The following is a 24,764-nucleotide window of genomic DNA, read 5'->3' as shown; positions in this document are numbered from 1 at the left end:
TAGAATAAATTAATAATATTTATATTTAGTAGAGTTTGCATAAAATATTCACCACGAGTCTGACTCGTTATTGTACTGCAAGGGGTTAAATACCGTAAAATAGAGTCAAGTGGGGTAGAATAAAGTTGAATAGAATAATGGAACAGAGTAGAATAGGATAGGATAGAATGCAATAGAGTATAGTATAGTATAGTATAATGGAGCAGGATAATGTGGAATAGCGCCGAATAGAATCGAATAGTGCGGAATATAGTATAACAGAGTAGAATATATTGTAGAATAGAGAAGAATAGAGTGAGACAGAATGTAACACAGTAGTATATAGCAGAATAGAGTGGAATAGAGTCTAATAAAGTAGAATATAGTGGTATACAGTTAATTAGAGTGCAACAGTGTAAAAGCGAGTATAATAAAGTAGAATATAGCGGTGTACAGTTCAATAGAATAGACTAGAGTAGAATAGAACAGAATAGAGCAGAATAGCGTGGAATAATATGAAGCCGAGTAGAATAAAGTATAATAGAGTAGAAGACAGTACAATAGAGTGGAATATAGTAGAATAAAGATGAATAGAGTGGAATAGGATAGAATAAAGTGGAACAGAATGAAACAGAGTAGAATAGAGTGAAACATAAGGTAACAGAGTAAAATAGAGCAGAATAGAGTGGAATAGATTAGAATTTTATTAATCTCCTTTAATTCGAAATAAAATTTGATTTCTTTGTAATCAAAGTCCAAAAACGAAAGTAAATAAAAATAATAAAAGAAACAAAATCTTTTTTGGTCCTACTAGGAAAAATATGAAGAATAAATAAGTGCTCATCGACGCGGTGTGAAAGGAGTTATAGTGCAAGGGGTTAACGATGTTAATCTGTATTATTTGAAAAATTTAGTACAAATAAGAAAAGTTATGACCGAATCAAGTACTGCAAATCTAAAATTTAAAATATTTTAAAAGCGAAGTTAATCTATGTAGCCTGTGAACGATTCATATGAACACATGTATCACCTCGAATGGAGCTTATTTCGCAAGCTCTAAAACCAATTTTGAAGACTAAACAACTAGTTCGTGCTTTATTTGCAAATTCCAGATACTTTCTACCTATAATATACATAACATGACTTGCAAACACTGCATTTTTCCGAAAACACTTGTCGCTTTAACCCTTTGCCCTACGATTTCTTTAACAACTCCGTCGATTAACATTTAAAAATTTCCTCGATGCGATTACTAAATTTTTGTTTCCTGATTATCTTTATTTATTACCTCCATTTTCAAATTTTGATGACAGAAAATTAAACTTTTGTGTCTCAATTTTGCTAGAAATGATTGAAAGCCATGTTTATTCTACCGTATACAATATACAAGGGGTTACATATCTACCAAGAATTTCAACGTGCAAGATCTTTGAGAAACGCCGCGTTCGCGTCGCGCTCCTATTTTCATAAAAGAGCGTATTCCGGCGCGGCACCGGCCGCGAGATCACGTGGTCGCGACGTTCGGATTTTCCGCGGTTGTCGGTGGCGCTCCGCATCGTCGGCACGACGCGACGTAGCGACGTACGCCGGCAGCTTTCGGGCGATTTCGGGCAGACGTGCGGGGCTAGGCTTCGGTCGGCGAGGAGAGGGGAGGGGAGGGAGGGAGGTGTAGTTACGACTAGCGGCGTTCGACTTGACTCGGGTGGGGCGGCATCACGTTGGGGACGGAACGGCACGAGATTCTCGCAGTGTCGAATCCCGCCGGTCGTCTCGTCTCGACTCGTCAGGTCTCGTCAGGTCCCATCAGGTCTCGTCAGGTCTCGTCTCGTCTCGTCTCGTCACGTCCCGTCACGTCTCGTCGCGTCTCGTCACGTTGTTCGTTTTCGTCGCCGATCACTCCCTCGATTCTCGTCGCCGAGCTTCTCGAGCGCACGTTCCCCCGTGTAAGCACACACGCGCCCGTAATCGACCGTCGATCAGAGTCCCGCTTGCTGCTGTGCGTGTTACGGGACGACGGTGTTCCGGTCTTTTCGTCGACCAGCTCGCCGCAAGTGTACGGTACCCCCCAGGCCCCGCGCCCGCACCTCCCCTCGCTCGGCCACGTGACACGTACGAGTCCCGACGACGTGCGGAAAGTGTGAGTTCCGAAAGGGTTTTCGTACACGCCGGAAGAGATACACCCCGCGAAAGGAACGAGACCTGCACAGAGTGAACATCGTCGATTGATCATCATAGCCGTGCCGGTTCGCTGCTGACCCGCCCGTTCGACCGTAGGGAAACTCTGTGCTACACCGGATCAGTTTTCGTTCGCCAGTCCGTCTACCATGGAGGAAGTGAATCGCAATGTCGCGGCCCCGGGGAGATTGTCTGCTTGGGAAAGAAAGGAGGAGCTCGTCGCGAAGTCGGATACGAGGAAGGAAGAAGAAGAACAGACGCTGAAGAATCGTACGGTGAAACTCGTCGATCTGAACCAGGCGCTGCCTTTGATGCAGGTAAGGCTTATGTAACTCGTGGGACACACGGTTGTGTGCGAGTCGCGCTAGCTCGTGCCTCGTGCGGCACGGCGTTGCCTATAGATACGATTGAGAGCGTGCGCCGACGTCGTACGTGTCATTAACCGAAGGGAAAAAAGGCTTGAACGGTTTCCGTCCGATAACCGTGTTCGCTCGTTCGATAACGGACCGTCTAACAATCTTTGCGAATCGTTTAGAGGATTCCGATCCCGACGCGATCAATTCGAGTCGGGACAATTCTTCTTGTCCCTAGGGTAACGATTTTCCATGCGGCAGAGAAGGCCGATCGATCTCGGTGCCGGCAGTGGAGGCGGTTTCCGGTGCACAAGGTCCCGTCCGTGCCGATTGGAAACGCGCCCCGTCGGTAACGAAGCCGTGCCGCGGAAATCGATGAATTTCTGCGGGACGCTTATCTAATTAGGCTGACATAGTTATTTGAACGTGGTTCGAACGATACATTTCCTTTTATTTATCGCGTTCGCAAAACCTTGCACGAGTTATCAGCGAAAATGTAATACAAGTACGGCGAGTTTCAATATTAACTTAAATTATAAATAATATGTATAAATTGAACCCTTGCACTCGAAGCCATTTTAACTGAAAGTCGGAAATAATTTTTCCGACTTACAGCGTCTCTATTGTTATAACTTCTTAATAAAGCTCTATATGACCTATGTTTACATAACCTTTTTCTTTTTACTTTATGCCAGATAGAATACACTGACAAAGTTTGAACATTAAAATTTGGGACACCCTGTATGTGACAAAGTGCATTTCATCCGTATATAATTATTTTTATTCGTCCCAACAGTTTTACTGTTTAACCATTTTTTAAGTACGAACATTATTAGGATGAAGATTATTTTGGAACGCGATTGAAAAATTTGAGTAGTGCCTCAGTATCATCACTCGAAGGGTTAAGGTTTCTTATAAATTTGAAAATTATATATGGGGGATGGTAAACCTTTTTTTAACACTTTACCGACCGGTCATTCGACAGTAAACATTTTTATATATTCGTAACATTCGCATTATACAATATTTATTTTATCTATTTTATTCTTTTATTCATCGCGGAAGGTATTTAATATTTACAAGATTATATAATAATACCTCAATAATAAATAGCAAATTATTGGTTGGGATGACAATCGATTCACACGCTACCAATCAAAATAAAAAGTCGATTTATAAACCACCGATTGTTAAATTGTTAATAAAATCTTTGCGGAGAATTTCCTTACTATTATTAAAAATTGAACACTGTGAATCAACATAATCAATATCTTAATCTGAGTATCTAAAATAACCGTGACCGTTGGAGACTATTTTCTTACCAGCAGCTCCCAACTGTTTTAACCCTTTGCGGTCGAGTGGCGACTCTAAGGCGCCGCTAAAAATTGCCATGCCACGTTTCAAAACAATTTTTATCAAATTTACTTATATTCAAAATATTGTTAAGAGCTGTCAACTGTTGCACGAGTCGCAAAATTCGATTCCATAATGTATAAAATGCACTAAGTTATAATTCAAATGGAAACACTATAAGTCTGGAAAAATATTTTCGATATCCTGTTAAAGTAGCCCCGACAGCAAAGGGTTAAATATTATATTTGAAATTTACTTTGAAAAACAGTTCTTTTACTGTTACTTACTTTCAACAATTTTTCAAATTTATTTCTTGCGATGTTAACAAAATAATTTATCATCTTCTTCCTCGAATATGTTGGATATACGATTTTAAGACTTTTAGAAGATTGTTTATAGGTTAAGTCAATACAAATCACGGTCGATGAGGTGATCGATGAGAGCGTCGATAAAGATTGAGCAACATTTATTGATTTCGACATAAAAAAATATCAAATGCACTCGACAAAGAAGCTTCTGAGATGAAAACTGATATGAAGAATTTTATTTGTAAACTGCAGCTTTGTTAACAAGAAGCTGTGGTAAAATAGAATAATATTGAAATTAATTAAAATCGATGTGAGAAACGCGCGTGTTTTTCAAACTTGAGGAACTCTGTACTTTATTGCAAATGCATTTCTATCATTTATTAAAAACGTAACTAATTTACTATTTGTTATAGTCGAGACATTTATTTTATTTTTGAAATTATTACCAATTATTATTACTAAATTAATGCATTTTTATGCATCGGCGGCGTGTGCAAATCTTAGAAATTCAAGAAACCGTATAAAATTAATAGGATCTAAAATTAAATATCGTAAGTTAACAAGATCCAGTTGCGTTCTTATTTTCTGTTTACAATAAATAATCATTTAGTTAACAATAAATATACCGAGTTCTAACTAATAAGCAAAGTTTATTGATTTGAACATGAAAAAATGTCGAGTGTCACTCGACAAAGCAGTTCCTGAGATGGAAACTGATATCGAGTCACACCCGACATAGGAGCGCAAAGGGTTAATCCGAGTTAAACAATTCTGGAGTTCGTAATGATTATATCTACATCGATTGACCCAAGTAATGAACAATTTATTTGTCGTCGCACGTAGACAAGATGTTAACGTGACGGTTTAAGTGTGGTCATTTTACTAATTTTCAGTTGCTTGCTTGTCCGTTGTTTACTCATCGTATCTGTTGTCGTTGACTAGCATATGCGTTGAATGAACGTTATTCAATACCGGTTGTAAATTGTAACTACAAATTACTGAAATTATATACGAGGCACGGGAGAATGGACACGTTGATTGAAGCGTTCCAAAGAGAAGTTTTGCCAGTTAAGTGGTATTTTCTTTTGAGGGTTATATCGTAGGTAATAAATCAATGCGTAATTTAGCCGGTAATTACCCGCGATAATGCAAAAATCAATAAAATGATACGAATATCTGTGTAAGGCTTTTAATAAGGATTTTAAGCTTACTTAAAGTAAATTCACCATTATTATTAGTATTTATTTTTAAATTTTTTAAATATTGGCCGTGTTATATTTAGGACATTGGTTGAGTGAACTACTATATATCATATAGAAATATAAATTTAGAAATAATATAAATTTTAATTTAAATTTGTGTCTTAAAAAAAGGACAATGGCGGATATTGTGTTAATTAGTAGGCGTGTAATTTTGAGGTTCGCGAATACGTGATTATTGAAAAATATTAAAATATTCTGCGTTTTCAGTGCTTGATTTTGTGCTCAATGATCCAAGTATAGTTGTTGCTAATTTCGATAAAATTTGATTAAGTTATAAATCAGCATCTCTGCAATAAGTATCGTTATGATTTTGGGGGTGCGTCGGTTAATTCATATTTGTCCGATAATTTGTTGCACCGCCATGCACAAAATGATTCATTTTTTCACATTATTTGTAGAATTGATACGGTCTATATAAAAACGACGTAACTTGTTAAAAATCATATATTTTTCAATTTTGGAAAATGATACTACGTGAGACCTGAGGTGTGTGTACGGGTGCCTATAATCGATAAATAATATTATATAAATATCATATACACAGTATAGTAGAATGCGATACAATACGATAAAATATAATATTATACTATATAATATAATGTAATGTAAGACTATGTATATGACTATAATCGGCATATAATATTATGTAAATATATTATAATATACATAATATAATAGAGTACAATAAAATACAATAAAATACAATATAATATAATGTAATATAAGACTATAATCGGCATATAATACTGTATAAATATACGTAATATAATAGAATACAATACAATACGATAGAATATAATATTATACTATATGTATAAAATAATGTAATATAAGGTTTATAAATGGCTGCAGTGCAGCGAACTGTCGTAACGAAAGGGTTAAACAGCGTAGAAGTTGAATTTATAGTAGTGTTCGAATACTTTTGTGTGTGAATGTATGTGCACTTATTCAGTCGCCTCGAAATGTACGCTAACGCCTTTTCAAACAAAATAACTGTTGTAAATTTTGTTCCAAAAGAATTGAATATTTTTGAAGTGTTAGATCGACCAGTTATCATTTCTTAATGTTTGTTATCATTTCAATTGATTGCAATTTAAAAAACTCTGCTGTATATTTATTAATCGATTTAATATCTCAAAATTATTTAAGTTTGTTGAACTAATTTTAAAAGAATTATTCCGTTTGGAAAGGCGTCAACATGCTTTTCGAGGCGACTGTATATGTATATTGGAGTAGTATAAGGTTTCACTGATCAGACATCGCTAGATAGAAACAAGCATAATGTTTCAATTGTTATTAAAGAAGTTGATTTTTACAATGTCCATTTTTTCTTCTTTTCGTTATATTATTTTATTTTATTATATCAAATGTTTTAATTTTCAACATATTGATTGCTTTGTTTAATTTGTTCTCGATTATATCTATTATTGTATACTATCACTTTTCGTATAATTTATTATAACAATAACATATTGCACAATTGTATAAATTATATATAGTTGTTCGATAATTATTCAATACTATTGCTTAAGTTAAAATATGACTATTCAAACTGGAACAGGAAAGGTGATAAATATGAATGTCAAAATAATTTCCATACGCTATATAAATTAAAAAAAAAGAGACATGAATAATGTGGTTGTAAAAATGTAGAGTAATTTGCGGTTGGTTTTTTTTTTCGAGAAAAACGTATTTGAAAATACATTGAGACTTGAAAGTTTAAACTGCGTAGGTTGACCTCGGATAAACATATTCATACAATAATAACCAGCTATATGTATAATAAAATTGTTAATGACGAAATGTGACAGAGCTTTGTTGCCTGTATGATTTGTAATCTCGATTAATTAATGAAGTTTTGTAGGAGTGTTTTATTCGGTTTGGTGGACCAGCAACACACTAAGCAAAGTGTTGTTCTTGCTACAGTGTGTTGTGCTTGCTATAAAGTGCTGTGTTTGTTATAAGTTGCTGTGTTTGCTATAGGGTGCTGCATCTACTGAAACGTGTAAAAAGTTTAAATATTATCAAATGCCGTTTGCAATTTTCAAATACATAGTTACCCTAACAGTGATGGTGATTTATAATAATAAGCTGTTAGGTATGAATGTGCATCCCTTCCTTTAAGTAGGAATCAAATTTTGTTTTCTTTTCGCCAATATTTAAACATTCGACTAGATATAAGCATGCAATAAATATAAAATTCCTTTTTCTTTGAAGAAATCAGTGCGAATAAAGAAATCCTAATCATAGTAATTGCAAAGAAAATGGTACGGCATGGGGTTAAAGATGCTTCCATATTACGCAGCACAAAGACACTACATCTGACATGCGGACAATCTAAACTGGATTACCTCAAGGAAGTACAATCACCCTTCTACTTTACATTATCTACATGATGGATATCCCAACATACTGACACGTTAAAATCTAAACGTTCGCAGATGACACCATAATAATCTTTATCTATGATAAATTACAACATTAACCCCTTGCACTATAATAACTAGTCAGACTCGTGTTACAGATATCTTGCAGGGTCTAATAAATATTAATATTATTAATTTTCACTATGTCGATATAAAAATAAATTCATCCGTTATCAAACTCTAGAAAACGAAAGAATACAAAGATAATAAAAGAAATAAAAATTGTTTGGCCCTATTATGGAAGATATTAAGTATAAATAATTGATAATCAACGTAGCTTGAAAGGAATAGTAGTGCAAGGGGTTAAATCTTCAAAATTATATCACAGAAGTGGAAAACCGATTAACACGTTCCCTACCACTTGCATCACTGATGGTACATAATTGCATGTTTATTTAATGCGCTAAAAGATAGTTTATAACAAACCTTGAATTAAAGGATTAATTCCCACCACAAGAATGGATCTTAATGAATTTGTTTGATTACTATATATACGATTATTAATAATTACAGATAATATAGCAAGTTTTAGTAAAGTAATAAATGACTAGAGTGAAGAGTCGAATACAAATAGCTGTGTTAAATACAGTATAATTTAATTTACAGTACAATAGTTTAAAATAGAATTAAAGTCAACATCACTAAATATGCGCTCATCATCTTCACCTTACGAAAAATTGAGCAAACAATTAACCTTAAACTATATAATATAGTAACACTAGTATACTGATATAGTGTACACTAATAACCGCGGTAAAATATTTGAGACAAATTGTTTCGAAAATAAATGAACGTGGAACCAACATATAAAACAAAAAGTTAAAAGTATTCAATTGTGAAACAACTATGATGTACTGGTTAATGTCTCGAGAAAGTAAGCTCAATATGAATAACAAACTACCCATATATAAATGTGCAATAAACCCAATTTCTACCTATGGCACTCAACTCTGTGGAATGCCATCGAAGTCGCATATCCAAGAAATGGAAAGTTTACAAGCAAAAATTCTCCGCGCAATAATAAATAACCCGTTGGTATATCAGGAATGACGACATTCGGAAATCACTAAACATTCCATCCGTATAGGAAGAAATTATTCATTGAAAAAACAAGCTCAAAGCTCTAGAATCAACATCCACACAAGCGCACTAAGAACAAACTGTTATACAGACACAGTCAGAAGATTAAAACGCAAACACTGAAAAGATTTATTATTAGGATCATAACATCTCTTATATGTATGTCACCAAGGTAATTAATTAACGAAAGTTAAACACCATTGACCATTGTGTAAATATTTTTGAAATATTTCGTAAATATTTTAAATAGTCATAAATAATAAAGAGGAACGTAATGGACGAGAATAATAAAGGGAAACACAGTGGATGCAATTAACCTTTTAGATACGGCAGGATTTTGCGCAAATAAAGTTTTTTGAAACTAAATTACGATTTTCTCTTAATATATATTTTTTCCGGATATCTATGGTATATACAATAGTACTAATAACGTATATTCTTTTCTTAATATATTGTATATACACACTTTCACTTTAATTGTTTGCTTTAATAAATAATAAAACAATTGAGTAAAGCACGAGCCATTCGCGAAAGCCACTATAGTGGCGCGTAGTATCTAAAAGGTTAATAAAGGAAAGTGTTGCGACGGCAACACCGATGGTCGAAAGTGCCTAGCCGTCCCTCTTTAGTTATTAAGCCATAAACATACGAATCAATCGACAATAGGCAAAATCCGACGAACGACGACTAACGCAATTACTTTACGACTACCGTACTTACCGAAACTCGACTCGACGAACGGACAACACGTGTGACAGACCCACGGTACCGTTACACGGACAAACTTTCATAATTTTACTTTAACAAAGAAGACGATGCAAACACGAAGTTCCTACCAAATTTCCCACTCCTCATTCCAAGTTCCCTGCGACACACCCACCTCCAATCGAAACCATTTCATTTCCTCCACCAAAACTATCCTCCACCAATTAACGAAACACCGAGGTGACAACAGACAGAACACGACAAACGAGAGACAGAACGCAGTAATCATTCATACATAACGCATCAAACTAAGATCACAGCTAACATTCATACAGAACACATCCAAACGTAAACGTAGTAAAACACCATCAAACATCGCAACTAGTATCCTTGTACCGTGTAAATAAAGTGTATATAAAACAAACATACATCTATTAATACGGCATTGTACCAAGCGTTTATAAACAAATCCGGCCTTACAAACCGGATCCACATCAAACGCGTATACAACAGAAAGCATAATGGAAGGAAGTAATAAAGGGAAATATAGTAGACATAAATTAAATATCATATAAAATTAAATAGACAAAAATGAAATAAATTCATAAAATTTAAATAGATACAAATAATAAAGAGAAACACAATGGATGCAAATAATAAAGGGAAGCACAATGAATGCAAATAATAAAGAAAAATATAATAAATGCAAGCAATAAAGGGAAACACAATGTAGACACAAATGAAATATTATATAAATTTAAATAGACACAAATGAAATATTATATAAAATTAAGTAGACACAAATGAAATATTATATATAATTAAATGGACACAAATCGAATATTATATAAAATTAAATAGACACAAATCGAATATTATATAGAATTAAATAGACAGAAATAAAATATTATATATAATTAAATAGATCTAATTTAAATACATAATCAAAAATATAATTAAATAGATCCAAATGAAATAAAAATGATATTACAGAGCACAAGAATTCGTCAAGTTCGTGTACTGAATAATGGGGGTGGTGGTTCAGTTGTGCTCTCCAGAGTATACGGATTACGCAGAGCACGCTTCCTACCCGAAACGTTTTTAAATCCTATGCGGCCATTATGCACGCCCACGAGATGTCCGACTATACATATGTATATCGGTGTGGAACTGGCGTCAGCCGAACCTAAAAGGATCACTTCCAGAGCAACGACGGCACCCGGTATCGATTGTTCCGACATGCTCCAGAGGAAACACGGAGATCTCGTGTGGGCAGCGACATTGTTCTGCATCGATATCCCGAGCGCGCGCGTATGGAGCGTCTCTCTCTCGCTCTCTCTCTCTCTCTCTCTCTCTCTCTCTCTCTCTCTCTGGCTTCTTCCAGATAAAGCCGGGCGCACCACGGTGACGAATTTTAACGCGATCTCGATCATTCGACATTATTCGCCGCTCTGCGAATTACGAAGGTGCTGCGAGGTGGGTGACGATAACGCGCGCAGCCCCGCGAACCAAACGGTTATCGCGCGCAAAGTTCGATGTTTCCACGCTATCGAGGCCACGAATACCGGCGGTGGTCCTCTGTATTTATTGCGTCGCGGACCTGTTCACAGATAATTCGTGCCGTCGCCTGCGAGACTAGTCGGATAACAATGACTAGGAAAAGTATCGTAATTATATATTACGCGGTTTTTATGGCTGTCCGCGGGTATCGTTTCGATCGAAGATTATAATTAATCGGCCATTGTTGCCGGGAGTGTGCGCTGATAAACGAATATTGTTTCTCTTTTGAAGACCGATTCAGAGTGCGCGATAATGCGTACCGAATATCTTACAGATACGCGGCCACCTTATCTCGGTATTTGCATAATACAGAACGCGCTGCTGGAATTGTGTTATCTAAACCTGCGATACGTCAGTTTTACGAATTTATGAAAGTCCTGCGGGATTTCTAGAGATTTTCTCGTATCAGAATGTTAATTTCAATCATTTTTAATCATTTTCGCGTATAATTTATCATATTACTAAACCTAGCATCGCTGGTCAAACGACAGATTTCTCAGTTTTAATTTCATATTTATTAATATCATAAATTTGCTTCCATTGAAAATTCTAGGAAATATTTCTTTATACAGGCACGTGCTATTTTAAAAATTCGGAGACAATTTTTGTTGGTCGCTGTTAGATCCTTAATAACCGCTTAATAACCTCTTAGTGTTAGATCATATTGGGAGCGTTTTGAACACAGGCCTCATATTTATTTATTAATGCTTTAACACGTTGAACGCCGCGTCAGTCAAATATGGGTGACATTAATTTTTGGCCAATTTTGAAATTCATTTTTACTGCAATATATGTGAACAAACCGAATTTGACTAGAATGTTTCGAATGCGAAAGAGTTCTAATGCCGCCCCCTAGGATAAATATTAACTTTCTAGTTTCGCTTTAATTAATTAAATTGCTTTAACTATGTGGGGATTTTAGGTGCTCGGCGTCGAACATAATAAATCAGATGACTTGACAAAGTTCTTATATATACACATGTGTTCGATATTATTAGTTAAACCGAAAAGAAATAAAGCTATACCATTGTTGGCGAAAAACATTTATTTATCAAAGAAATCTCAAATTTTTAATTTCAAATATCTTAAATTTTTTTAATATTAGGATATCTCAGGATATCATCTTCTAATTTTGCAGGTCGTCCCTTTCCTCGTTCCATTTTGAAACTTTTTCAACCATCTATGACACTTGTTCAGTTTTAGAAACGCGCCGCAAGTGTCGTTCATTTTGTTCACTGCTTTGTTTGCCTTCGATCCTTGATCGAACAAAAATAGCATAGAATTACGTAAATGTCCTTCTTCTATTGTTGGCCTTGATATTTTTGTTCTTTGCTAGAACAAAAATTGTTTAACCGAAAGGTAGAATTTACAACCAAGCTTGACCGTAGCAACAAAACTTACGCGTTTAATGGACCGTGACTTCACACAAATTGAACTTGAATGAACACATAGAATGATTTCTTTTCGGTTTAGCTAATACTTTTAGTTTCTATATTCTTACTTACTTAGACTTTCTGTCACATGTATTATAATTTATGCTTCAGTCGTGTTATCCATTTAATAATTTCGCATGTAAAAGACTTCACAAGCTAACAAATTTTAGAGTTCGACGTTGGAAGTAATTGAGCTTTACTTAAAAATTGATTGATATTTTCTCACCTGTTATTTAACGTGCGCGTACACATAAGCATATAATAATTGCACGAAGATTAGATAACGTTACACGAGAATATTTGAACTTTATATTTTTGTCCCGTGTGGCCCCGCGCATGCGATGTGAACGTAGAATGGTAGAAAGCAAGAGATACGAAGAGATGCGATTACGTCTTTAAAAGTATTTCACGTGATAGCGCAAAGCGCTTTTAAGTGTTTTTTTTCCTGATGCGATTATCATAATTACTTTCGAACCATGACGCACACCGTGGGAAATAAAATTGTTTATTGCTCGTAGAACGTTTATCAAAACACCCGAAATTACAGTTATTTGCAAAATGTTGAAGAAACGGATCAGTAACAAATAGACGTTTATTATACAAATTGAAACTGTTAATCACGAAATGTAGACAAAATTGTTCAAAACGTCATCTTTACTAGAAAATAATAATTATAATTAACTGACGATTCCTTTTCATTAATCATTAATGACGGAAATTTGATTTTGATCACGTATAATAATTTTTGTTTAGGGTAATTGATTTTTGATGTTTATAACAGTTATCTGTCTGTGGATGAAATTTTATTTTGATTACTCATGATAGTTATCACCGACGAAATCTTTCCTGAGGTGTTGAATTTCTTTCATCTGTGACTATTATCACTGCTTGAAATAGAATTCTGGTTTTTGATAATCATTGTAACTAGATATTGTTTATCTGAGCGATAATTAATCGATATTGATTATGGACTCCGAAAACAAAATTTGGGCCACGTATTACTTATAATTATTACTTAACTTGATGAGTTAAAAACTGAACTTGACTTAATATATAATATTATTATTATAATATTAATATTATTATTGAGTTGGGTAAGTAAAATTATTATAATAATATTATATATTATTGAAAATTAATAATTTCATTAATTAAAATCATTATTAATAATTAATAATAGATGACTTAACTTAATAAGATGCAAAGAAGATAACAGTGTCTTTAAATTCCTTCTGGATGTTTCTATATTCTATATTTGTTACATCTATTTTTATCATAAACGCGCAAAGATCCGCAGTTTACTTATAATTAAAAACATTGGGATCGAAATAATGATTGTCATGTAGCGAATTTTTCCATGACGATTATAGCAGCTGCGGTCCCTGGTTTTATCAGATGTAGTGGCAGAAAAGACAGAATGTTGTTAATCGTACAAATAAACTTGCAAGTATAAAATACGATTCTGACTAATTTGCTAAATGAGTTCAATAAAGTGCAGAAAATGTCTAGTCGAAGAAACGTTTCGGTTTGTGTTATGTTGGAGAAAAAAAAACTTATCTCCGACTACGTTACGTAAAAACGCTACAGGAAAAGATAAATAGATGGCTCGTGGAACTAAAGGCTCTAAAAGGCATTGTAACGACTTCAAGTTTATTGTCCGACGATTCTTTGCAACAGTTTCAGTGCGGTCGGTTTTTTTGATAACCGGAACTTCGGTGATCGAATACTTTTTGGAGCCACTGTACATTTTAGCCGTTCCTTAAACAAATTGATTAACTTCATAAAAGAAAAAGTGGAGAAATGCAACGAAATAATGTATATTGTTTTTTAAAATTCCCTTTATAATTTAAGTCGAAATAAATGTTATGGAATGCATAAATACAAATGTAACTTTCATCTAACGGTATGTAAAATTTACAAGAAAAAATAGCCAAAAGGTAATCGTTAGTAATGTTATCATTTTTATGTTACTGGAAGAGTTAATCGATTTAACAATCGAAAAAAGGAATGAAGTGAAATTCAGTGTTTAAATTTTTAAGTTTTTCAACAGAGAAATAGAATATTATAAAGTATTTTTGTTACAGGTTTTTTTCATAAAAATTAATACAGATGTAGGTGCCCTTCGAACCATTTATCTTTTTCTTTTGGCATTTTTTCATAAATGCAATAACAACGGAGTTATGATTTAAAACAATTGCGTGGACCACCCTGTATATTATTCAGGATTACATCTCGACGTCTCCTCTTCACAATTTCTCGATGAAATTGCTTCGCTGATAAACGCGTTATTATTTACCGTGTCGCCGGCAAGGCGAGAGAGTAGGTGGAAGTTTTGTCAGCCGATTATGGTCAGCCGCGACCGTCTACGAAGACGGCAAACAAATGTTATCGCCGATATACTTGCTATCCAGTCTCGAACTCATAACCGGAAGGTCATGTTTTTTCCGTTACACGCGGTGGCTATGGCGTGCCCGCCAACGTAAATAACTAAAATAACATTACAGGCGGCGAGATTGTTTCGTACGGATTTATTATCTTCGCGATACACCCGGCAACCTTTCCTCTCAAAAATCTAACCCTTTCGTCTGAAAAGTCTAGTCTAGTTTTCTATTAGCTTCGACGCCTTTCGTCGACGATAGTCATCTATTCGATCACCAGTTAGGCTTAAAAAACACGAAGGCTACGAATTCGAGTTATTGTTACTTCGCCGACAATCATTTCATCGATGATTATTATACCGACAATCATTTCATCGACAATTATTATACCGTAACGATATTTCATCGATGATTATTACACCGACACGATTTCATCGACACCGCATTTCGTTGACGGTATAGTAATTGTCGGAGATCTAAACGCGACGGTGATACGATTGTCGGTGAGGTGATTGTGTCGAGCATCGAAATGTGTCGGTGAATGAATACAGCCGGCGAAATCCGGTGTCGATGAAACCCTGTCGAAGGGGAACACAGTCGTTGAATTGATTGTCGATGACTGCAACGGGCCCCCGCTAATTCATTCCAAATGACTTTAGATCAGTTAGACTTTAGATTATTCTATGAACTGTTCATACGTTGCATGGTGATTCGAGCGATAGCAAAAATTGAAAAATTAATATTTAGAATAATATTTTTGATGACATGATCGGAATATAGAGTCGTTATTTATACGTAAACAATTGAAAAAAAGTATTAAAAAAGGAACCCTTGACATCAAGAAAAAATAGTAGTATGGATAGCGATCTCCTCATCTCTGTTTCCTCAAACTTTTGTCTGTTATGCAATAAATAAAAGATCCGAGACAATTTCAATAAAGTCAAATTTGTTCTATATCATTTTCCAAAATTTTACTGAAAACTATATGATTTTTAACAAGTTACAATTAGCTGTAATTTTATTGTAGCAATAGTGTATTAGTTTAACAATTAGTTGTTGTTATAAAGACCATATCATTTCTACAGATAGTGTAAAATGAATATAGAATAACTTTTATTACAATTAGTTTCAATAACAAAACAGTAAGAAACACACGTTTTGCTACATTTTTTTATCTGAGACAAAAACAAAAGTTTAAACTTTAATTTAAAAATCGAAATGGATTGAAGCCGAGTGAAATTACAAAAGGTATTGCAAGATGTAAAAACTTCCGTATTGTTTACAGTTTTCGGTTGAAAAATCGTGAAAAATTCTGATTTTCGCAACTTGTAAACTTTCGTATTAACATAAATGACTGATTTACATACATAAAGTATATATATTGTATATATTTCTACCAAATGCATTTTTTATAAATTTGCATTCTAAACTCAGATAAAAGAGTTAAAAACTCGAGTGTTTCATTTCCTTAGTCATTCTACTTAATTGCAATCTTCCTTAAACTATACTAGGAATTGTTTAGTAAACTGTTGCATTTAACTGGTATCACGGTGCATTTAACAAAATTCAAATCACCTGAACCAATTTGGGAAAGTTATTCCAGTGTTCAGAAGGTGTTCGAATATTTTCGAACGAAAGTTTGCCGGCAGTGCTGGAAACAGAAACGTTTCCAGGCAATTGCATAACCTTTTTCGATACACCTGCGTCATCAGGACATCTGAGTCAATTAATTCATTAACCCAGAAAAGTTTGCAACAGCTCTCGCGAGCCAGCGAAATATGCGCGAAAATTGTTGAAAGTAATCGATTCCGCGGCGGCGTCGTCGCAGCTGTCGCGAGAGACTGACTTGACTGACTTCTTGTTAGCACAATAAACACGTGCTTCTTGGCTATATAACCTTTTCTTATCGAAACCTCGTGCACCGTTCGAACACGACTGATACGAAACGAAAATACATCAGTCGATAACATTTTAATGAATAATTTCCTTCGAATTTAACGACTTTTATGAACATTGACACGTGCATGCTGGCATAACAAATGCCATGAAACGCGCAACTGATTTGCATCGATTCGTTTCAGACTTAAAGCATTTCTTGTCAATTTTACTTTATTTTTCTTATGAATAATTAAACTTATATAATAATGTTAATCTTATTTTATATTATTACATTATTATATGTATTATATTACAGTACTCCAGTATTGTGCGCAAGAAAAGTTCATCTACTTAGAGTGCTTCGAAAAATTAAACAAACATTATTACAGACACAGAGTTTGCACACTGAACAAATTAATGAAATTCCAAACAATTTACCTACTTTCCCCTGAAATATTCATTCAATTCCTAAACTTTTAGAAAACCGTGCGCAAGCTTTACAAATTCGCGCGATGGAATTAAAAATTCTAATAGGAGCCTCAACGATTTTTATCTCACTTTGAATTAGTTCACTTAATGAAACGAGCATGACCACGCGACGTGAAATGCAAATGAAATGTAAACGGAGTTTCGTGAAGTTTAATTTTGGATTAGACTCTCGATGTCTCCGTTTGCGAAGTGCAGAGACCTTGACATAACCTTAAAATTGTGAAACGAATTCGATACGAAAATAGTTAATTATACAACTGATCAAATACTAGTTATTGATTAAATAACATTACAAATACTAATAACTATTTAGCAGCAATACCGTCTACGTGATTACAATTGAACTTATTTTGAACGAGAATCGCCGCAACGAAACTTATTCGGGAATTTTACGCAGAGCATTTTGCAAGTAAAACGAGCTACTTGAATATCGCTGTGTTCATCGCGTGCATTAATTTTTCTTTATCACGCCTCGTGACAGAATTCATTTCAAATGATATAGTTAATGAAATAAAATAGTAATTGTAAATGAAATACAGTGGGCCCTCATACAATTTAATTTATATTTATACATTTAATTTTATTTCGCACACAATTGCTTCCTGAAAGCGCGTGCGAATGTTGCACGAAAAACGGTGTTTTAAAGCATTTATTTATTTATTTAGCTATCTGGTGTTTTCTTTATAATCTTGTCAAGAGTTAGTTGAGTTACTTCTTTTTCTTTCTTTTTGTAATCAAGATTTTTATAACACGCAGTGTGCTTTTGTATTGTTCTATTTACTTGAGTTATACGTTCTTTATTGTGATCGCGTTCTTCCATAATAGTTAACAATTTGTCTAGATGCATCCAGACTTCATTCATATTTTTAATTATCAATGTGTTGACCTCTTGATCGGAACAATATTGTAATCTGATGGCTAAAGTCTGATGTCCCCTGAGAGGGGGCATCCAATTAAAATTTAGCCTGCTCGACTCGCGATGTCCGCGCAGAGGGAATATTCGATTTCAAAGGCTTACGAAGTTGAATTTTTAAAAATGATCAAAATAGCGAATTCTGCAAACGTAGAGTATGCGAAAGTCGAGGGCCGCTTGTAATGGTCTTTAAAAAATAAATTTTTAAACATATTCTCCGATTTTCGGTATTTCTATTTTATACGATTTATTGCGATTTATGTGTATGAAATTCAGCTTATTAGCAAGTACGATCATTGTTATTTTAACAATCACTAATTATAAACTAGTTTGATACTATTACAATTATTTTTAGAAATAGTATAGCAATTTTTAGTGGCGCCTCAGAGTCGCCACTCGAGTGCAAAGGGTTAATCCCTTGCCGAATTATTTTCTTCCTAATTACAATGGTAAGCACCTTTTCGATTGTAATAATTTCTTAGGAAAAACGGAGAATTTATATTTATTGTATATTTAGAATTGTTACAATGGTTAAATATTGATTGCAAGAGAACAGAATTTGATTCCGACTTAAAAGAACGGAATAACAGTCATATTTAACAGAATATAACTAGAAATCATCATCACGAGTCTGACTTGTTAATGTGCGGCAAGGGGTTAAATATAAATTGATATATAATAAATATGGTAATGCGCGAATTTCTAATATTTTTATTTTGTATATTTCACAATTGCCGGTGATTATTCCATTAAATTTCTGTGCTACAAATGGGATTTCCGTAGATTATTAATTAAATTATAAATTAAGAGAGTCACCCATATTTGGGCGACGCGGCTCCCACAGAAGCATACCTGTCTCCCAAATATGGGCGACGCGGCGACGAACCTGTTAAATTGCTATACCTGCTGAGAGAATGATGTGTGCGATATTTGGAAGAGATCAGATACCGGGAGCCTATGCTACTTTTGTGTTAACGATTGAATTAATGTTAGAGTGTTAATGATTTCCTTTCAATGTCAAACATATTTTAAATATTTATAAGTAGAAGACAATGGTGTACATAAACAATGTTGAGCCTTATGCATTATCTCTAAAAATGTATGTATAAAATCTCTTTCTCAGTTTTCCATTAAATACAGTACATGATGCATTATCTGACAAGGGACAATACATTATAAATAAATAACGGAATAATAGTTTAATAATAATAGTAAACATTTAGGTTAATGTTAAATTTTCGTTTCTACTTTCATTCTACTTATTTTATTAATCGCAAGAGATATTTAATATTTAAAAAATTATATAATAATATCGAAGCTTGCAGTAGTACCACTTAATATATTTATCTCAATAATAGGTAATAAATTATTGGTTACCACGATAACCGATTTACAAAGCCGATTTTCACTGTTAAGGTGATAATAAAATCCGGATTTAATAAGAGGATTTAATAAAAGGATTTAATAAAAGAGGTCGAATATTCGTTTTACCCCTTGCATTACGATTTCTTTCAAGCTGCGTTGATCATCACTTATTTATCATTAATATATTCCTTAATAGGGCCAGACAATTTTTCTTTCTTTTATTATCTTTATGCGCTTTCGTTTTTAAACTTTAATAACAGAAGAATTTCTTTTTATTTCGATGTAAGTGGAAATGAAAAATATTAACATTTATTAGATCCTGCATGAAATCTGTATTACGAATCTGACTCGTTATTATAGTGCAAAGGGGTTAACATGTGTTTTTGGGCTATATCAGGTCGAATTAATTGGACCAAGAACTTCATTCGTTATTAAGAACGCACTTAGTTCCTCCGAGTCGTCGGTATCACGTATGGTTTAATGGCTTTGCGGATCGCTTATCTATACCCCTGTGTATCAGTTTGCCAAATTTCATCAAGGCGAGAATATTCCAACTTGCACTGTAAGCTTGTAAACAGGAATGCACTCGCGAGGCTTTGATATTTATCAATGAAACATCTAAAAAAAAGAGTAAACGTAAATATGTTGAGAAATTTCAAGTTTTCAGTGACAAAAATTCGTTTGTGGTGTTAACATTTTGTTAAAGTTTGTCGACGTATTTCTTGCGAATTACGGCGAAATTTAAAATCAAAAGTTTCAATAAAAATGAAGAAAAATCTCCTGTATGAATATTTTTTCTCGACGGTTCTTGTACTCGCTAAGAAGTTGTTTTATATCTTGTAACAAAATGTTTAAACCTTAATGATATACTATATCGTTTGAAAGCTGTGTTAATCTCCTACATTTTAGTATATTTCATTGTTATTAATGTTCTACAAATAAAGTTATCGCTGTTCAAAGTGGAGCACCCAGTGGTGCAGAAATACTTTTCTCGGATACTGTATATAACATTCAGTAGTTAGCGCAGTTTTGGTTATAATGAATTAGCGACAATTAATTCAGTTTATACTCTATTATCGCAGTCTTTATCCTCTAAGAAACAGACGTGGTAGCTCCGCATAACGTAATCAATAAAATCGATAAAACCTGACTTCGTAAGAAGCATTCTTCATTCATCGAATCTCGCTTGCGTGATATTTTCGAGGAACAAATACAAATTAACCCTTTCCTCAATATAATCTTGGCATAACCGTTTATTTAAAATAATAGTGACATAACCCTTTACTTAATATAACATTGTTATAACCATTTACTTAATATGACATTGTCATAACCATTTACTTAATATGACATTGACATAACCATTTACTCAATACAACACTGACATAACCCTTTACGGCGTTATTTTGTTTATATACTGCCGGTATTAATTTTCGTTGAACGAACTATAATACAGTATATGCAAGATTAAGAAGGACAAACAGAATTTATTAATTCTTTTCTAAGGTTTAAATATATGTACCGCAATAATATGTTTTAATTTAACAAGTAACAAAAAATAAATAAATAACTTTGGTATTTGACCGCAAAGGGTTAATAACATCCATGGACCATTAATCGAGTAGACGCTAATTTATATATTTGTTATAACAGGAACGCGAGATAGGCAATAGATTATTTTTGGAAAAATCGATTCGCGCGATAAATGTTTGAAGGCATTAAATTTCGATGCGAGCCGTGTTTGATCGCATGCGTTTGATTAAAATTCGCGATGTGCTGTTGCATACCGGACAACGCGCGGCGCGCACGGACGGCTCCCCCGGCATTATAAAGTCAAATGTAACGTCCCACTAAAAAGTGTCACTGTGCTACCGGAAGCCGGCACCAACATCTTTCAGTGAAAGCTTCTCTGGTATTCCTTCGGACGCGTACTATAATTGTCCGCGCGCATACGGCAATGAACTGTGGTTAATGCTCGCCGGCGTGTTTCTTTCTTTCGCGATGAAATTTTAATGGCGATGATCGGCGCGAAGGGGGATCGTTCCTTGAGAAAGTCAGCGGTTTGGATTATGGATGTCCAGCCTAATTTTCATATTTATAAGCGACCTCGATAAAACTTGGATAAAAAGGGACATGGTTTTCCTGGAATTATGGACACGGTTGTTATGGAATATTGTGTGGTTATTTTGCGAACGATATATAAGTTGATATATAAATATATAACGATGTGTTTAGTAAAGTCTTTCTAATTATCCCTTAGTCTATAAACGAAAATGAACAATTTAGAGAAAGGATCTACGAATATTATAGTTTTATAATAATTTTACCAATATTTAAATATTTTAGCCGAGGTTGTCGAATAATATATATATATATAAATTATCTGGGTTGAGTAGGAATTTGTTAGTTACAAACTAGTGTTGAGCAATGTAGCTGTGAAAGGAATCGTAATGCAGAGCGTTAAAATTAGTTGATCTTGAAATAAGCTGTAAATAATTAAAGATCGCAAAAATCACAATTTTGTCCCGATTTTTAATACTTCAGAGAAATTGAGAAATTTTAATACTTCAGAAAAATCTGCAGTTTTAACAATTTTTTTAACGCTGGTAATCTATTTTTATGATGACTGATTTTGTTGAAATTTTCAGTATACATATAATTTACCAAGATTTACTAATCGTGTTTTTTTTAAATTACCTTCTTGGCTGAAATTAAATTTTTTTGTTTTTTTCATATCCAAGTAACAGTAAAATTATCACAAAGTACATAGTTCGTCGACAAATTGTCTAGTAGTCCCACGATTATTTAAAAACAATTCAAATCTGTTGGTCTAGATTTAACTCTTTATATTCGTAATCATATTTTAGCTTTATTTTAATTCTAAAATAATTTCTCTGACTTATAGTATTTTCATTTTGTATAACAAAGTGCATTCTATTCATATGAAATTCAATCTTGTGACTCATACAGCAGTTACACATTCAACAATTTTTTAAATCTAAACTTTGCTAATATAACAATTATTTTAGAATGTGATATAACAATTATCGTGGTGCTTCTGTGTTAGAATTCGACTGAAAAGGGTTAAAAAAAATTATAATGTATTAGAAGGTGTGCCAATATTAATGGGCGTCATTGTAGGTACCAATTTATTTTTTTTGGAGAGAGAGAGAAAGAGAGAGAGAGAGAGAGAGAGAGAGGGAGAGAAAAATTGAGATAACTCGATTAAAATTCGTGCACTTTTCTCGCTTTTATTTCATTAATCTTCAGACTCCCATAAACATTAAAAAGAAGTATATATTCAAGTAATTCTTTGGCAGAGTTTCTCACTGAATTTGATAATTGATCCAGAGAATAACACGATTAGAAAAAAGACACACTCGTCAATTACTCGGAATTGCCGATGTACAAAGTTCTTCCTAGAATTCTCAGCGAATACGCGTTGTACGGTTTTCTAAGTATTGTTCAATGTGTCGATTAATATTTGCGTTGGTCAAACACGGTTTCATGGAATTTTTTCTTGAGAACTGTGGTCTCTCACCACCGCGACTCGATATAACTCGAGTCGTTAACTACGACGCGTGTAAATTGTTTATCTTTCTAATACGCATTCGACGCCGTGACTTTCAGCGTACAGTGGCTGTAAAAAGAGAGGGACTTTTTTATACAGTAACTGAAATAATTTTATTTCATTTTACTGTTACGTGGAATAAAATACTCGCCAAAGAAAAAAGGAATAGAAAACTCACGTTTTCAACTTGTTTGTTTGAATCAATAACGAAAATTTATGTTTTCAATGATTATAATATTTTAGTTTATATTTTATATTTATTATTTATATTTTTTATATTACTGAAAAATTCATTAAAATAGATTAACGTTGGTTATAAATTGTCGACTGATTTTAAGTTCGTGAAGATGGCAATTTCTATGTGTTTTAGTGACTATAGTTTGATTATATTATAACTCGATCTCAATAATATTTTAACGTGCATATAATATATTGAAATCCACGCATTGCATTCTTTAAACATTTATTATAGACTCCAATAACAACTTTAAAAAAACGTAAGTTTATTGTTTAGATATTTCATGTAATAGTGAAATGAAACAAAATTATTTCAGTTATCGTACACTAACCTACTCGCCCCTCTAACATCTCCAAAAAGATTAATGTAAGGTCCAGTTTTAAACAAATGTTAAATGTTAATGCATTTAAAGAAATTTTAAGAATTATTTTGCATTTTTGGTTGATTCTTCTCATATTGCATTAATATTAAAGTGCGAATGGTCCAGAAATGTATTCTAATTTTACATATTTAATAAATAATCCTTTGCACTTCGGCTATTTTCATGCTGCGTTAATTAGCATTATAACAAAAATAACAAAAGTGTTCAGTTTGCTTTCGATTTCGAAGAAAGCGAATAATATTCATAATTAGTAAATATTGCGTGGAATCTTTATCGCGAATTAGACTCGTTGTTATAGGGCAAAGGGTTAAAAAATTTCCGCGACGCAGTAACTAATAGTTAAAACTAATCTAGTAACGAAATGAAAAAACGGAAAAAGGTAGGTCGAACGATCGTGGCTTCGACATATATCCGATTCGTTTATCCCTCGGTGCTCCTGTATTTTTTCTGAGCCGATCGAAGCGGTTGCGTCAGTGTTGGTTCGGTCTGCTCGGCCGCCGTCACTTTGTTCTTGCGTTAAAATGTTTTTCAGCCGCCCACGTAGCAGGCATTCTTCGTTACAGTTGCCCGTCGACATCGATAACCGGACTGATCTTTAAATAGAATAACGTTTTGTCACCGACATCGGGGGTCGGTGATCGTACGTGAAAGTAACGTGAATGAAGAAAAGGTTAAGCGAAAGGTAGAACCACTTTGGTCTACCCAAACGACCGCCTCGCCATTGCTAATTCGACGGGCTTTACATGGAATTCAGCTGGATCTCGACCACTGTAATATAGAGAACTATATAATAATCGGTTCGTTTTAATTTGAAAATTATAGACTATGGAATAATTGAGCCGTTCAGTGCACACATCGATTAACCCCATAAAACAAAAAGTCGAGAAACGCGATGAAATGATGTACATTGTTTTTT

At 33.9% G+C, this 24,764-nt stretch overlaps 1 protein-coding gene across 1 annotated transcript in view; it reads left to right on the top strand.

Moving 5' to 3' along the window:
• The first annotated feature begins 2,024 nt into the window (after positions 1–2,024).
• LOC144469813 (terminal nucleotidyltransferase 5C) overlaps positions 2,025–24,764 on the top strand; it is a 336,634-nt gene continuing 313,894 nt past the window's right edge. The window contains exon 1 of the mRNA XM_078180482.1: positions 2,025–2,471. Within this exon, the coding sequence (XP_078036608.1) occupies positions 2,304–2,471 (168 nt within the window). The 5' untranslated portion in view covers positions 2,025–2,303. The remainder of the gene's footprint in view (positions 2,472–24,764) is intronic.

Source organism: Augochlora pura, chromosome 1 (assembly GCF_028453695.1).
Source record: "Augochlora pura isolate Apur16 chromosome 1, APUR_v2.2.1, whole genome shotgun sequence".
NCBI lineage: Eukaryota > Metazoa > Arthropoda > Insecta > Hymenoptera > Halictidae > Augochlora > Augochlora pura.
The sequence above is the reverse complement of the archived record's forward strand: the minus strand, read 5'-3'. Positions and strand labels throughout refer to the sequence as shown.